The sequence below is a fragment of the Tachysurus fulvidraco genome, chromosome 18 (genome assembly GCF_022655615.1).
Source record: "Tachysurus fulvidraco isolate hzauxx_2018 chromosome 18, HZAU_PFXX_2.0, whole genome shotgun sequence".
NCBI lineage: Eukaryota > Metazoa > Chordata > Actinopteri > Siluriformes > Bagridae > Tachysurus > Tachysurus fulvidraco.
The window spans coordinates 11,049,473-11,067,072 of NC_062535.1; the positions used below are offsets into that span (position 1 = coordinate 11,049,473).

Here is a 17,600-nt window from a genome sequence, read left to right on the forward strand (position 1 = left end):
CACATACTGAATGTAATCCATCAGCCTCAGACTCTGCCACTGTGAACATCCAGCCAGTTAGGCCAAGAGGAGGTATTTCTATTCACCTGTCAATCATGCTGTCTGTCAGTTCACAAAGCAACGCCTCTTTTACTTTTCAGTGTCTTAGCGATGATCTCAAACTGGACGGATTTCACATCACTGTCTGGGGGGCTAGACATACAGTATGTTATTGGCATCAACCGCACTCACAGAATAGATTGTTTGTGTGTGTTTTTGTGTGTGTTCGACCCCAACCTGCTTTAAAACCTGAGCGACAGACGACAGCGCGTGTGATCTTTGCTCGAAGCCCTGGGGGCCATCACATGCCTATCCAGATGGAGATTTGAGCTTCTGGACAAGACGCAGTGTTTAAACCAGTGGTGTAGTCTAGTTTTTTGTAGTGAGTATACTGTGATTTTTTTTCCCCCTCCCAGCCTCATACGCACCCATCCTAGAGTGACACCCCATAGGCACCACCACACTCACTATTGCATAAAATATGCATCTACATGTAATTGAGAGGATTATTAAAGACTGCTTATGTGTTATCAACATTGCAATTTATTATAGGCAACAAAAGACAGTCAGCTGATAAAACCTGTGCTTCAGGTCCCATATTCATATAACATTTAAGGCTAAATGTAGCTCTTAAAGGTATAGTTCACCCAAAAATTAAAACTGTGTTCTTTCCTCACTCTCAGTTTGTTCCAAAACTGTATGAGCTTCACCCATGGCAGCACCCATTGACTTTCACAGTAGGAAGAAATATAGACTATGAAAGTCAGTGGGTGCTGCCAACTGTCTGATTTCCAACATTTTTCAAAATATAATCTTTTGTGTTAAACAGAAGAAAGAAACTCGTACAGTTTTGGAACAAATTGAGGGTGAGGAAATAACACAATTTTCATTTCTGGGTGAACTTTACCTTTAAGAGCTACATTTAGCCTTAAATGTTATATGAATATGGGACCTGGAGCGCAGGTTTTATCAGCTGTCAATGTTCAATGTACATTTAAGAGTGAACAATAAACATTTGTTCATTGCAGAATATTATGAACTGAATGAACTGGTAGTTTACAAAGCTTTCCAAATACATGTACTCGGGCTGTGGGTGAAATGTCACCCGAAGCTGCTGTAGCTTTAGGCGCAGAATTCAGAAAACACTCAGAGTGTAGTTTGTGTCTGCTTTCGTTTCATATCTTCTTTTACATTAGTTAGTTAATTTCAAATTTACGCCAAAAAACACCGCCAAGCAACTCATTTTCCTCCTCGGTAGGTGATGTCAGATCAGGTCACAGGCCACGGAAGCCCCAATGGTCCAAAAACGTTAGTGATTCGCAATCGCAACCACAGTCTGTGTTCGCAACACAGACGGGATGAATTTACGAATGAAAGTTCTGTCACAAAACGATATTGTTACGTATCCTCACGCTTTTTAAGTGGGTATACGGAAATCCTCTGCCTTTCCTAGTGGGTATACGGCGTATACCTGCATATCACGTAGACTACACCAGTGGTTTAAACCACATCATCTCTGACGCTCTCCCTCTCTCCCTCGCTCTTTCTTTCACTCCCTACCAGTCTGTTTTGTCTTAACTCACCTGTCATACTAAGTACAAATTTCTCTTCCAGTACCTGATGAGTTCCAACATGAACAAAAGAATAAAAATGAATCGTCTTGCTTTAATCTGAGCAGAAGCATATTCCGCTGTCGGCAGTGAGATGAAACGATCCACAGGAGCTAAATGCTGAATGGAGAACTTGTCCAATTTAATTGGGTTTTTACATGAAGCACTTCTTATATAATGCACATCGTCAGATGGCCGCTTTAGAGAAATTAGGACCCAGACTTTTAATGAGCAAGAGAGTGGCAGTGTCTTAAAAAAACGGCATGAAGAGAAAAGATTTATGCAATAGACAACTACAGTGCAGGAGTTAAACGTGAAAATGACTGTATTATAGAGCAAAACGTCTTGCATGATTTCACTCTGGCTGACATTCCGATTTTTGTTAACTTTGGGAGCTCCAGTGCTTAAAGGCTCTGGGTTGTGGAAGGGACGGTCAGGGTTCAAGTCTCAGCACTGCCAAGCTGCACTGTTGGGCCCTTGAGCAAGGCCCTTAACCCTCTCTACTGTATCATAGCTGCTGGATGTGCAAATAAACGAATGCCACTCTGTTGTATTGCAATGTGTGGCAATATTAAAGCCTTTTTCTTCTTCTAATTTAACAAGATCGAGTAGTTTAACGTGTTCGCATATATAGCACAAATACAGTAATAGAGATCTAAATTCAGAAATTTGTGTTCTGCAATAGGCAAAGATTGTTTTTTTTAGATTTTTATTAGTTATCCAGAGTAGTTGCTGAAATTTAGCACTTTTTATATTCCTTAAATATATATTTTTAAATATTTTTTTATATTCCTGGATGTTCAAATCTGGCATTTTTTTATTCAGGAATTAACAAGTAGTTAAACCCTGGTGCAAGATGATAACATATGCTTCCTATATAGAGTGTACTGTAATGAAGTGCAGAATGTCGCAACAATAAGCTGTTATAAATTGGCTACTACACATTATTAGATCACTTTTAGCACACTTCTATGGTCTGTTATTTATATTCGAGTTGGCAACACGTGTAGATACATTAACAGAAATATGTAGATATTTATGAAATGAATATGGATTATATGCAGGTATTCAGGTCACTTCTACGTTGGTTTCATTGATGAATGAAAGTATAACATTCACATGTTAGTTTTAAGCTTTGAATGTTTAAATATTTGTAAGTGACTAGTGAAATTCACTGAGCTTTAAATTCTACTGCACACTTTATTAAAAGGTGTGACAAGAAGGTCTCAGACGTTAAGTAATAAACAACGACGCACTGAACGTTTACAATGGACTCTGCAGTACTTTGTGCGTATGGAATTTTTTTTTTTTTTAGCGGAGTTTATTTCTGCTTGTTTTCCACAGGATGTCCCATAAGGTTCCGTTTATTTTTCCATGGATTCAGGTTAATAATAGATTCAGTCTGCGATCACAGTTTAAACAAACACTTTCTCTGCACCAATCGGCAAGCTCCAACAGGCTGTGTTCATTTATAAGAACAAAGACAACCTGCCAAATCCTTGATTTCTCCCCATCTTACACTTCAAGCCTTTGTACACTGTAAACACACTATACCGTCTCCCTTCAGCAGTTCCTCAGCCTCTCATGTTTACTTATATTAACCCAACATCAGCCTCATAAACTCTTTATACCCTTTTTAACCTGCTTGTAAACCAACAGTAGCGTGTACCCATCAGCGCTTTCCATCGACTGACATCCTACAGCCTGCTGTTAATGTTCGGCCCAATGAGAATCCTTTAAAAACCCATCGATGCTTTACGATAATGGACGGCAGCTCTGAGCGTTTCAATATTTTATGTTCATTTGGAAAACATCGGTCTGACACCACCTCAAGAGAGGGAACAAGCCACCGACCGACCGACTGAGAGCTAGCATGCTAATTGCATCAAGTTACAACATAGACAGCAGTAAATGGCGATGAATGCTAAGAGGGGACCATTATAGGTCGAAAAAGCAGGATCAATTAAAGTCAGCCTGGCTTTCAGACGCTCTCTCTCTCCTCTCTCTCTTTTCTCTCTCTGTGTCTTTCTGGAAATGGATGATCACACAGATTGAGAGCACAGCTGGAGAGTGCTCGCTGACTCAACTTCCCGTTCGATGGCCAGAATGCTATGTTACAGGCTGGTTGCAAAGGAAGCCAGAGTAGAATAGAATCCTCTGGCTGTTTCAACAGTAGATGCATGGACTCCGTCTAATGGGTGTGCTAGCATTCTGCGAAGTGAACACAGTTAGATAAACATGATTTAGTAAGTCTCTGGCCATTTGCTACATAAAAGTAGCCCAAGCGCTAGAATGTTGTGGTTTTGTTTACCTTTAATTTTTATATGAAAATTCATGGTATATTCATATTGCATGTACTTAAGCATGAAGAGTTTATTTTCCAAAATAGTTACTCACTTTGTGAATTCCCTGTAATTCCGATGAATTATTTAGTTTAATTTATTAATTTAGGAATTTATTAATTAAAAAATTAAGCTCTATTCATTCATTCACTTTTCTTTTTAAATCTAAATGATAAAAGTCTAGAAAAACTGTTTAGAAAGAGCATCAGTGCAATATCTGAAGTTTTCAATAACATTTCTAATAATATCTAATTTTATTTATTGGTTATATAACGCATTTATTCACCTGGTGGTCCATAAGGCTATAATCATTTCAATACAGTATCAGTTTATCTAAATATTTGGCGTTTTGTATTTTAACGTTCTCTACCTTTTGCCGCTTATTTTGCTTTTTTTGTAGAAGCAAAAATGTTCACGTTGTAATGGTTCGAGATTTGACTTGAACACACGGGATCATAAAGTGTTTTGTATATTAAATGTAAAATAATTTAGCTTTGTTTCGAATATTACTTTCATTTCATTTTTCAAGTATTGTTTTCTAGTATTTTTGGCTTGTTTTAAAATCTTTTTGTTTGAGAATTTTTCAATATTTTCTGCATGTTTTTTTTTGTTTTGTGTATTGTTTTGAAATTTGTGTTTGTTCAGTTTGTGTGATTTAAAAACATAATTTTAAGTATTGTTTTGAGGATTTGTTTTGAAACTTTTTTTTGTTTTCAGTATTGTTTTATAAGATGCCTTTTGTTTTTTTTTGTATTTAAAAGGTACTTCATTATTTCTTTTAAGTATCGCTTCAAAATCTCTTGCTTTGGATGTTATTTTATAATCTGCTTTGGTTTGTTTTGCTTATCGTTTTAAAGTGATTTTGTTTGTTTTTGTATTGAGTATTGATTAAAAAAAATTTGTTTTTATTTTCCCATCTGTTTTTTTGCTTTTGCTTTTTGCTTTTTCGCTATTTTTTGTTAAATATTATTTGAAAATATTCTTTTCTTCCAGCATTCTTTGCCTAAACTTCCTTGCTGGTTTCACAAGCCCCGTTTCTACACACATTCTCTCCCACAGTGTATCACACTTTTGGCTCAGAAGATTGTTGGCCTGGTGATGCTTGCAAAAGACTTGCTTTCATTGAACGCACCTGCCTTTGAAAGCCTATTCAGATGTAACCCAGGCTCCGGTCACTGAAGACTAGTTCACTGGACAGTAGAGATATCATTTATCAGCAGTGACTGTGGAGGGAATAATACAGCGATGAGTCACACACAGAAACTGGGTGAATGTTATCAGGGCTCTGGTTGAATCAATGGCAGGATGTGTGTGGGTTGTGTTAAAACAGGCCTATATTTTCTGCCAGTTATCGGCGTGTAGGATGGAGCAGATGCTGCTCTGCTTTCTGGGCCCGTGCTCCACTTTTAAAAAGCGGTGAGACGTGTTTTATGTTATGAAGGGATCACTTTGGAAAATGTTAATGGCGATGGTTTTATCCTGTCTAATTAATTCGACCAGCACTGCTTGTGCTAAAACATATCTTTAGCCATGATGGCATGATTGTGGTGCTGTCTGACTTCACAGAGATCGGACCTCTCTACTGACACACCTTGCATGAAATATTAACAGCTTTATCGTTTGTTTTCACCGTGCACTCTATCTAACCTCATACCAACCTATAAGCAGGCAGTTCTAGAGCTGTTTCTTTTTTTTTCCCTTTTCACATGACAACATGACGATCTTTTATATAATGCACCAATGATATCCACCCTCTCGTCTATAAATGTACTCCAATTCTGCAGTCCGAGCCCCAAAATAGCTCTGAAACAAAATAATATATTTGGCAGAAATAGGAAAGGGTGTTGGGTTGCCTACGAAGTGCCAATACCACAGACTAAGAGTGCAAGATAAGATCAGATTGAATGCAGATGCGTCCTTAAGATGTTATTTAAGCCTAATCAGTTTTAAAAGCTTAAACTGAACCATTGAAGATTATTCCATCCTCCAGCCCACATCCGCCAGACGTTTAGAGAGTCTGAGATGGAAAGGGTTCTGTTACCTTATAGTATCAGCAGTACACATTGAAAGCTCCAGGCTTTGCGTAATGTTTATTATACTGTGTGTTTTGACACCGCTGTGACACCAAAGAGAATCTATCTATCTATTTATTTTGTTCTATTTTATTTTATTCATTTATTTTGAATGTCATCAAGGTAAATACAGAACATCATTTTTAGTGTACACATAGGGAACAAAACACAGTTATAGTAAAATGCTCTCAAAGTGTTTTATTCCTCTTGTTCTACAGCAATTTGGCAACGATTACTATAATTTATTAAAGAACAACCGATTGTACAGTTTATCCATTTATGGTTACAGTTATTTATTAATATATACTTATAATGTCTATTACTCTTACGATTTATTTGTATCTGAATTATTAATGGTGTGAATACTTGCACTGTGTGGGTTTTTTATTTATTTATTTATTTTAAACATAGCCAGAAAAGATGTCTGCTTCTTAATCCCTGCATAACATGACCTCGTATTAGCATAAACACAAAATAAAATGGAAATATGCAGGCTTAAAGGTTATGTAATGTTCAGAGCGTGTGTATGGATGTGTGGCTGTCATCACTGATACTAGAGATCCATACATACTGCAGGATTTAATTAAATTCCTCAGGAATAGATCTGCTGCAGTGTTTTGATGCTGTGGATGAATATTTTATTAGCACATTTTGGATATTGTGTTGTCCTCGTCGTACATGGTAATATAATTTCAACTGAAAGTGCTGCATCTGGGAATCGGTGATCTGAGCAAAGCCTGAAAGATTAACTCGACTGTTTCGTGCACAGAATGAACTTATAGGTTTGACATTCAAGAACAGTAAAGAATTTATTTTGTGAAAAATGGATAATTAGCGACCAGCAAAACAAGGCATGGAATCTATCATTAGCAAAATCAACAGATGAGTAGATCTTGACTGAGATCAGTAATCAAGTATTGTCTACCAGGCTACGGTTGCCAGATCTTTCCCCAACCACCGTATCATCCTTACAACTCCACTGCCATCCATTAATGACACTTGGCACTGTTTTTATTCTGGGAAGATCAGTTAAAATCCATCAAAACACAAAACTGCTCTGAGATCAGCTTCCATATGGACTGTAAACATTCAGCTCCAGGATCAAACTGAACCTGAGACAATCCCTGCAGGGATTTTTCACTGCACTGACCTTGAACATCCCCCAAGCTGAGAAGATTACGACTTTGTCCTGGAGAAAGAGACCGTGTTGGATGAAGCCACACTGATCTCACACCTGCTCTGGTTTGATAGCAAGAAGCTCATATAAGATATAGAATAGTTCTAAAATAAAATAAAAAGACATTTACGATATAAAATAATAATAATAATAATAATAATAATAATAATAACAAAGTGGAAATCAGATTATTCAGAACATTTTAGTCAATAATAAACAGACTGGTGAATTAATTTTAATATGTTTAATGTACAATTTTTATTTTTAATTTTTTATATGTACTTTTAAACTAAGAAAAAAAACAAAGTAAAAAAGTACAAAATGTGCATCATTTTATTGCATGTAATTAATTTAATTCATATATTTAGTGAAAAACTTTATATATTTATCTACAATGTTTTGCTCTTTAAATAATAATAATAATAATAATAATAATAATAATAGATTAACAATAATAATGGAATATATGATTTTTTATTCTTATAATTTTTTTATATACTGTATATATTTTTGCATAAAACAGTGTTCATTGTTTAAACATTTAATATATTTCTAATCTCCGTATTTCATATTACATTTTGGTGATCATGGAAAATAACGGTGTTGTATGTTTTGATTAATGATTCTCAATATGGTATTATTTTTTTCCCACCTTGAATTCTCATCTAATTATTTGCTCTGGTTTTAGCCCTTGGTTGTAACAGTAACTCTGGCATCCTCGCTCATCCAATAAACAAATGCTGCTCTTTCCTTTATCATGTTAGATGTAAGATGTGAGTCTTTAGTCTGTGATCAGGAAAAGGTAAACTCTACTGAGTGTGTTACTTAGTGATGTGCTCGAGGCGTCGTGTTGAAAGGCAACAAGTCTTACGAAAGCTGACATTTCGAGCACTCGTATTCTTTCTCCTTTTTTTCTTTCTCTCACAGTTCCTCTTTCCATTCCTGCACTCTGTGTCTAAGCCGCTCAGGCACTAAGCTCAATACTGAGCTTTAAATCTTTCAGCTCCAAGGCCGGGCAGCGAGCAGGTGACTCTGCTACTCAGCGGTCGCTTTCGTGCTCGTGTTTACACTCAGAGTGTGAAATGAACAACCAGCACCTTCCAGATCTTCAGTTCTAGCTTGTGACATGAATACTGCAACCACGGCAGATTGTTTTTCTACATTATTTTTTACTGTCTCTTTTCTGAGCAAAACGAGTCACCGTGCAGAATATTGCAACTTGACTCACAAATAAAGTGGCGATCCAAAGTGTTCATGTCTTAGTGTTCAGTGCTCGCACAACTGAACTGCTCTGAACACAATGTGGTCTTTAATGCAAATAATGTTGTTAGTTAAATTAACAAGCTAGCTAGCCAAATTTTTTAAATTACCTTGTTTCATTAGCTTGTTTATTCAATAAAAAAAAAATTCACTCACAAGCATGTTGACTAGTTTACCAGGATGTTTCACTAAGCTCGTAGTAAACCAGCTAGTCGTGCAGAATGGGATGTGATGAACATGTGCTCAACTTTTTCCATCATTTTACTTTTTACTCTTGAATACGGTTTGTTTTATTGTTAATTTTTTTCTGTTTGACTTTGACTCAGTGACCTTTTTCTTTCCGTGCACAACAGTATATTGCAGTAGGTTATGGGTTGTGGTTTTGTTTTAGTGTAAGTATTGAATGTTATTTTAGCTTCACATAGTTCTGAGTGCTTGTGTGTGGTGTTTCTACTTGACGAGAACCCGACTAAATTTACTGATCACATCCTGGCAATGGTAATTTTTTGCTGTAGGCCACACCAGCCCTTTGTGTGCGTGTATATTTGCGTAAGCTGCTGAGCATGTGGGTGTGAGGTGAAAGGGCCACTATGCACTCTGTGTGTGTGTGTGTGTGTGTGTGTGTGTGTGGGCACTCAGATCTAGTTAGACTACAAGACGAGTCCCTGTTTTACACCTAGAGAGCAAGAGGAAGAGATGGAGAGATGCACGGACACTGAGATAATGGACCGAATAGCAATGAGCCCCAGTCTTAAGCACTGTGCTGAATGTCCTGTAGCTCTACATCATGATCAGGACGTGTCTCTGTTGTCCCCCAGTCCTGATGTCTGTAATAAGATTTGGACTTGTGCTTGTGATGATGCTGGAATTAAATTGTGGTTATAAAGGCATGCACATTTTGTACACTGTGTACACCATCACACCTCCAGCTGCAGCAGGTAAGAGGCTTGGCGCCATGCTGTTGGTGCCAAATACTGTACACTCAGCACTGTACACTTAGCATGTCGGAGCAAAGAGATTCATCAAACCAAGGGAGGATTTTATTAACTTCTTTCTTTCTTTCTTGTTTGCTTTCTGTCTTTCTGTCTGGCCGCCTGCGCCTGGCCGCCTGTCTTTCCTCCATCCATAGTTACAAGGACCTGGTTACTGAACTGCAGACATGTTTCTCCTACATTTATTGCTCTGTCATGTTATTTATTTTGTTACTTTTTGTTGGGTCAAGCTCAAATCTGATCACACAATGAGCATATGTTTTTTTTTTTGTGTTGTTTGTTTTCTACCACTTACAGCATGCTGCCAGATATTATCTCGATATAAGATGAACATCTACTTTCAGTTTTGTTCATTAATTCTACATGTACCTGGGAAAATCCCACAGATTATATCTGTGACTTGTTTGACCACAAAAACCGGTAGACTGTGTGGATGTATAAGTAGCTAATCAGAGTGCAACAGCCAGATTCACTTTTGGGATTTAGAGACCTAAAGCTTGAGCTGGTGAGAGTGTAAAGGTTTTTTTCATATGATTTTAAAGCAGTGACCTCTCTTCTTGTTGCTTTTCAGAAAGAGATGCTTTAGATATTAAAAAAAGATGCTTAATTTCACACAGTGGCAGTGATGCAGCAAATTACACACACACACACACACACACACACACACACGCACACTAACAAATAGAAGAAAGAGATGACCACGCATGTTTGCTTTTGTCACATGACTTAATTACACCCATCTGCTGATGTTTATGAGTAACATGAGCTGCTTCTTTCTCGTCATCATCATATTTTGCTGTCGTAAGCATCCATACTGTCTATTAGTAAATGGCCTGCTGTCTGTGTGTTAATGCATGTCTACATGTGTATCATGTTTCAGCCATGACCGTCTGCTAAATCTTCCAGTCCCTTCATGTCCTGTCCTGTCCTGTCTCGTCCTGTTCCGTCTCATCACTTCCTGTCCTGTCTCATCCCTCCCTGTCCAGTCCTGTCCCGTCCTGTCCTGTCTCATCCTGTCCTGTCTCTTTCCGTCCTTTCCTTTCCTGTCCTGTCTCATCCCATCCTGTCCTGTCTCATCTCATCCCGTCCTGTCCTGACCCGTCCTGTCTCATCCCTTGCTGTCCTGTCCTGTCTCATCCCGTCCTGTCCCGTCTTGTCTCATTCCGTCCTGTCCTGACCCGCCCTGTCCTGACCCGTCCTATCTCATTGCGTCCTGTCCTGTTTCATCCTGTCCTGTCCTGTCCTGTCTCATCCCATCCTGTGACATGGAAATGATCCCTTGCTATTTCATAGTGGATGTAAGTGCAGGGTGCTCATTTCCTCACACACATACAGAGAGAGCTCTTCGGCCTTTGGCCAATTTGACGTCACGCTTCTCAAATTCAATTTCAAGCTTCAGTCTTTCCTGGGTTATTGAAACTCAAAGCACCTCAACCTGCTGCTTTTAGTCTCACTAAACTCCTGAAAGCCCACGCTGGAGCTCCTGCATGCTCACCTACTTTAATCCAATAAACACTAAACTATTACCATCGTACCGTGAGCTGAAACCAGGAAGTGAAAAGTACTGTGAGACTGATGGCTTTCCAGGATTCTTAGATATTATAGAATGAATATAAATGAATGTGTGTGTACTTCTGTTTTTTTATTGGTTTATTATACAGTGCAGTTCCTTATAATGGAGTTGTGGTATGAAGAGGACTGGAAAAGTGTGTGTGTGTGTATGTGGTAGAGCTGGCACCAGAGAGGTGTTGTAAGTTTAGCTGCTCGGCTGGTCAGTTGGTAGTTAGAGCAGTGTGTGTGTGTACGTGGTGCACATGTAATCTGAGTGTCTTTAAAACTAGGGCACAGTGCTGCCACAACACAGCACCGTTCCCTGTCTAAACCCAACCTATCTTTAATATGTGCTTGATATGAGTGTGTTACTCCACAGCACGAGTGTGTGTGTGTTTTTGAAAAGAACTATTTTTAAACAAGGTGTCTGAGGGAGCGACTATATAGACATGTGTATAGCTGCTAAAACGTACGCAAGTGATAAACACATATATAAAGGTCTAATGATGTGTCATTCATTAATATATTGCAATAAATAAAAGTAAAGTTTTCAGTAGTTTAAGAGGAAAATCTCTGGGTTAAATCATACTGTTAAAGGAAAACCTTTGGAATTGAAATAGTGATCCTTCCTCATGTTGAACCTGATCACACCATACTGTTGACATCTTCCTGTTACAGCACACGTCGGGTTCTCACTGCACTGAAAGTCTCATAACAACTAATTCCTCTCTGATTGGCTGATGTGTTTAACCAATCCAGTCATTCCTGCTATGATGTAGCATTTCACTCACCCGTAGTGTCCGACTCAGACAAAACAGCATTAGGCTGTCTGTGTGTGTTTGTGTGTCTCTCTGTGTGTGGGAAGGCTAGATTAGACCAGAAAAATATTGACAGAGCCTCACTGCCCAGTATTTGCCCAGCACAAGCACAAACACACACACACACACACACACACACACACACACACACACACACACACACACACACACACACACACGATAATTAAGCCTGTTTCCCAGCAGTACATGCAAACCCTGATGTAAACTCTAGTTGACGTTGAGAAGTAGTAAATGACGAGCCATATGGAAGCCGGTCTCTCGAACGATGAGTCAGAATGGAGCTTGATTAGTGAGGAGAAGTGTATGAAATGCTAACGGGTTGAAATTGTTTTTTCATGCTGAGCTACATAAATCTTCCAAGCAAGGGTGGCTTGCTAATGTTGCTGTGAATTAAAGCCATGACAATGAGTGATCACGCTCACCCGTTCCCAGTTGTAGCTATCTTGTTTTCCATGTTATAAGAAAGTCAGAAAAAAGATGTACCTCTTACATCTGATCAGATACATTCTAAATAAATGATAAAAAAAGATGCTATTGCGCTAAAGTTACCGTGCTAAGTTGTTAGCTGTCAAGTATGATTTCTTCCCAGCTATATTTAAAAAAAAATTTTTTCCAGTAACTACAAGCTCTTACTATCTGCTGACTCTTTTAAATGGCTCATACAGAAGAGCTGGTCATCATACAGATGAGACCGAAACAAGTCAAGGACATCTTGAGAGTTATTGCTTCACTAATTACTTCACTTAGAGATGTTTTATTTTCTGAAGTGACTCCATTCTTCAATCTTTTCCCAGCAAATAGCAATTCCAGTTATTTCTGTACTGGCTTCGGGAAAATGCTGCTGAGGCAGGAGTCGAGTTTCTTACTCTGAGTCTAATGCGTTCTTTATGCTGTCACTGACTTGCTGGTTGATCTCCAGTAGCAGTTGTAGTTGTGCCATATTCTATTCAGTTTTAATAATAGATAGAGTTTCGGATAATGAAACGTTTCACAGACTTTGTTACATGTTCATGATTACGTTTGTGTGGACATGCTCTATAAATTTCTCTCTGGTCTTCCAGGATCAGGTGTATTCATACGTAAAAATCATACTTATGCTGTTGCATTATTTTTCCTTGTGGGTTTCTCACGATCTAGTCACTTTCCTAATTCCTTTGCTAAGTACCTTTCTCTGATTACTTTACAGCTTTCAATAGGGGAGAGTGGAAAGCTAGCACATACGTCCTTGTGGATACATGAAGCTAGCTCTGACATTTTTTGGAACATCATCAGGCAGCTAAACATTTACATTTAACGACATTTGGCAGACGCCTTTATCCAGAGCGACTTGCATTTTAGCTCATTCTTATACACCTGAGCAATTGAGGCTTGATGGCCTTGATTAAGGGCCCAGCAGTGGCAGCTTACTGGACCTGGGATTTAAACTCCCAACCTTCCCATTGGTAGCTCAACAGCTTAACCAGGCTACCAAACTCTGAGGAAAGTGCTGTCTACCCTCTTCCACATATTTTACCTAACAAACTACAACCATTGGCTAGTTTTTCTCTCTTAAGCTCCTTGCCAAGGATTGCTGCGACATCTGATGCTCATGGCAACTACGGTTTATTTCTAACTATTTTTTTGCAACCCTGTTTATAACCCAGTGCATTTATGTGTGAGCTTTTATGTTCAATTATGAGGGTCATGGTGTATTTGGAGTGCAACCAGGGTAAAATTGTCCTGCTGTCAATGACTGAATTGGGCAAGCTTTCAGAGCATGAAGTTAGTGTAGAGTATCCATAAGAGTCTTTAGGGACAGCTTTTTTCGGGAGTATCCGAGAGGCGTCAAGTGTGGCACCAAAAAGAGCACTTTGAGTGCGACAGAATCAAATATAACTTTCTGATATAATTAAGCTCTTTGGGGGTAATTTGATGATCATGGGCTATTCAGAGAGAAATGTTATCCAGTCTTTAATTGGCTGAATGGTATTCTGTAGAAGTGCAGCTGTGTAGGTCATAGCTTTCATTACCCATAAGAGCTCTGAGAGAGTCACTCTCAGACTGGAAAAAGGGAAGACGATGAATGGAAGAAAGATTCTATTAGTTAGTAAGTAAACGACTAACTCTCTCTCTCTCTCTCTCTCTCTCTGTGTCTGTACAGTGTGCAGGGGAGGAGAACTGGGTGGACAGCAGGACAGTGTATATCGCACAGAAAGTGCCACCACCTGGCACCGAGGCCTACATCCCTCAGAGGTTCCCTGACAACAGAATAGTCTCCTCCAAGGTTTGACATGATTCTGAAACTCCTTCAACATGATTGCCACAAGAAGAGTCTCATCCATGCACAGATTAAATTAAAGCACACTATATTGAACACTGTACCTTAGAACAGCACTTCATTTAATGATCTGGAAGTCGATCCTTTGCAGGCATTTTCATTAAGATGTTACTTGTTGAAAATGAACTTCCTTTCTAGGTTTTTTTTTTTTTTAATTATTGTAAAAAGATGAAAGTGAAAATGACGTGACATACGGCTAAGTACGGTGACCCATACTCAGAATTCGTTCTCTGCATTTGACCCATCCAAAGTGCACACACACACCGTGAACACACACCCGGAGCAGTGGGCAGCCATTTATGCTGCGGCGCCCGGGGAGCAGTTGGGGGGTTCGGTGCCTTGTTCAAGGGCACCTCAGTCGTGGCCGGCCCGAGACTCGAACCCACAACCTTAGGATTATGAGTCAGACTTGCTAACCATTAGGCCACGACAAGCACCAAAAGAAGCAGAAGTGGGTACTGTAGTATAAAATAAGGGGAAGTTTAAAATGTGAACCAGGTGTAATTGTGTAGAAAAGTGTCATAAATAGTCACTAATAATAGAAAGGGTCGTGTAAATGGCTTTAGAAGTAGATGTGTAAAACTGGTAGAAAAGTGTGAAATGAAAGTAAAAGGGATGTGAGTAATAGAAAGTGGTATAGAGTGCGGGGTAAAATAGTGGCAGGTGACAGCGTCCATGTTGAATTAAATCCTTTTTCTAACTCCGTCTTCCTACAGTACACTTTTTGGAACTTCATTCCGAAGAATCTGTTTGAACAGTTTAGAAGGATCGCAAATTTCTACTTTCTCATCATCTTTCTTGTACAGGTAAGCCTCAGTGAAACAAAGTGTTTTTGGTAGAAGTGTCCAGCTCGGGACAAACAGACTGCAAAACTCTCACTTGTATCTCTCTCTGCAGTTAATCATCGACACTCCCACCAGTCCCATCACCAGTGGCTTACCACTTTTCTTTGTCATCACTGTAACCGCTATTAAACAGGTAAGCAAGTGAATTCCTTGGGTTTCTAATTTTTTTAAATGTTATTTATCTATTAATTTTGTAAAAATCAGTCAATTAATTGAATTAAATTAAATCAGTTCATTAATTTCCCACAATTATGACATAAGTTTTTCTGCCACTTTATTTATCTATCTATCTATCTATCTATCTATCTATCTATCTATCTATCTATCTATCTATCTATCTATCTATCTATCTATCTATCTATCTATCTATCTATCTATCTATCTATCTATCTATTTATTTTTATTTTTCTTCGGTGCATGTTGTGAAGTTGTCTGCAAGCATCACAATATATATTTTATATACACTCTCAGAAAACAGGGTTATCTCATCTCTCATGTCCTACACTCCTTCTCTCTCTCCCTCTCCCACTCACTCACTCACTCACTCACTCACTCACTCACTCACTCACTCACTCACACTCTCTGTCTCTCTCTCTCCTTTTCGATACAGGGCTATGAGGACTGGCTCAGGCACAAGGCAGACAAAGCCATCAACCGGTGTCCTGTCCAAGTCGTCCAAAAAGGCAAAGTGGTTCGCAAGCAGAGTCGCAATCTGCAGGTATGAATCTTAACAGGAAACACGATACAGATTATATGTTACGTCAGTCTTTTATTGACCGCAGGGTCGCCGTTGACTTAACATTATGGTGACACATCAAAGTGTCATTTGAAATGCTTTATGAAAGACATTGACCTTTAGCACGGACAATGGCTCTGTATTCCCATTTATAAGGGATTCGTTATATTCAGGAACTGGGGCTTTGTATGAGCTCATTGGAGAAAACTAGCCACTTTTATTGGCTCTAATTCAATTCAGCTGACAGCATCGTCCCAGTTAGAGTTTGTCAGCTGAGGTTTGCTAAGATGACAGACAGAACGAGCAGCTTTGTGTACACAAGTTCACGGTGAAGTTATTTTTACTACAGAGACATCAGAGGCTCTCGATCAGAAACCCTAGAAAACCTGTGATGTGACTTGGAAATATGAAAGACATGAAGTATTTGTACTTTAAATAATTCAGGATTGCTTTTTTTTTTTTTTCCCCCAAATTTCAAGTTCCTTTTTTTTCCAGTTAGAGCCATTTCTTGCAGGGCAATTCTCAGCAATTGCTTTACAGAATAAAAGAAATACTCTTGTGTTTTTTTTAGTCTAGTCTTTATTCAGTGCATCAACATGTGAGATTCCTACAGACAAGGAGATTTTTGTGCAGGGAAAAAAAAACAACTGGTCATGCATAACTTGAAGTCTAAGGGCAGCTAAATACAAACTGAAAATTGTAGTATAAAAAATTTGATTCAGTTTTATCCAGATTAAAGTGTAAACGCTTCTCAGCCTGATGTCTACAAATCAAGAGGAGCTTCTTCCCTCAGGCCATCAGGCTCCTTAACACAGACATGTCTTTACATATTACTACATGTAACGTGTAAACATTTTGCACATCGCATTCTATTACATGTATATCCTTTTCATTCTTATTATTTCTATTCATTATTATTTTCAACTTAAATGGGGTTTATTTATAGAAGTCCAGGAGGAAGAAGCTGGGATTTTATTTCACTGTGTATTCACTAAGTAAAAATCTTGAATCAGTTCAACCTTATTTATTATTTTGAATCATTCATTATTCCATTGTAGAAAAATGTTGTTCGGAAACATTTACTGACTGAATTCCACGACTGCTCCGACTCCTACAGTACGTTTCAATTAAACAGCTTCTCTGTTCTTCCTCTGCACTCAGGACTTACACATGCTTTTCTGCTACACAGTGAACAATCTCCAACATTTGATCTCTGTAAAATAGGAAACACACATTAACGCACTGTTTTGTGCTTCACATTAGACAATGCTTTTATTGAGAAACTTGTGTGTTTAGAAGTCTTACAAAGGAAAGGAAACCAAGAAAAATCCTGGAGTTCTTATTAGTATTAAAGTAAAGTACTTTATCTCGCTGCTGTTGTTTTATAGTAAAAAAAAAATAAATCTCTCTCTTTATCTACCGTTTGAAATTCTGTTGAATTTATTTCCCTTGAAAATTGATGCCGGCATTGTGTTATAAGAGCAATAAATAAACTGTTCTGTTTCTGTACAGAGAAAAATGCTTGAGTATTCCTTTAGAACGTGTTCAAACGAGATATGGATTTTTTTTGGATTTTCATGGAATCCCATATGAATGAATATGTTAAATATGTCACACTGTACGGTGGCTCGAACCCCAATCCTGATGCATATTTTTACTCTGACATTTATATGTTATTTAGCAATGAAACAACATGATGGACTGAACTCGATGATTCATTTAAAAGCATAATCCAGTCAGCACCTATAATCTGTTATGCAACATTCAATCTCAGCCGATGGCGACAGCGCCCCAGATCTGCCCATCATCGTGATAGATTT

At 38.4% G+C, this 17,600-nt stretch overlaps 1 protein-coding gene across 6 annotated transcripts in view; it reads left to right on the plus strand.

Moving 5' to 3' along the window:
- Positions 1 to 17,600, plus strand: part of atp11a (ATPase phospholipid transporting 11A) — an 80,291-nt gene that overhangs the window by 20,688 nt on the left and 42,003 nt on the right. For all 6 annotated transcript variants that reach the window (XM_027156396.2, XM_027156398.2, XM_047803126.1 and 3 more), the window contains exons 2-5: positions 14,023 to 14,145; positions 14,916 to 15,005; positions 15,097 to 15,177; positions 15,655 to 15,762. In XM_027156396.2, coding sequence (XP_027012197.2) covers positions 14,023 to 14,145; positions 14,916 to 15,005; positions 15,097 to 15,177; positions 15,655 to 15,762 — 402 coding nt within the window. The remainder of the gene's footprint in view (positions 1 to 14,022; positions 14,146 to 14,915; positions 15,006 to 15,096; positions 15,178 to 15,654; positions 15,763 to 17,600) is intronic.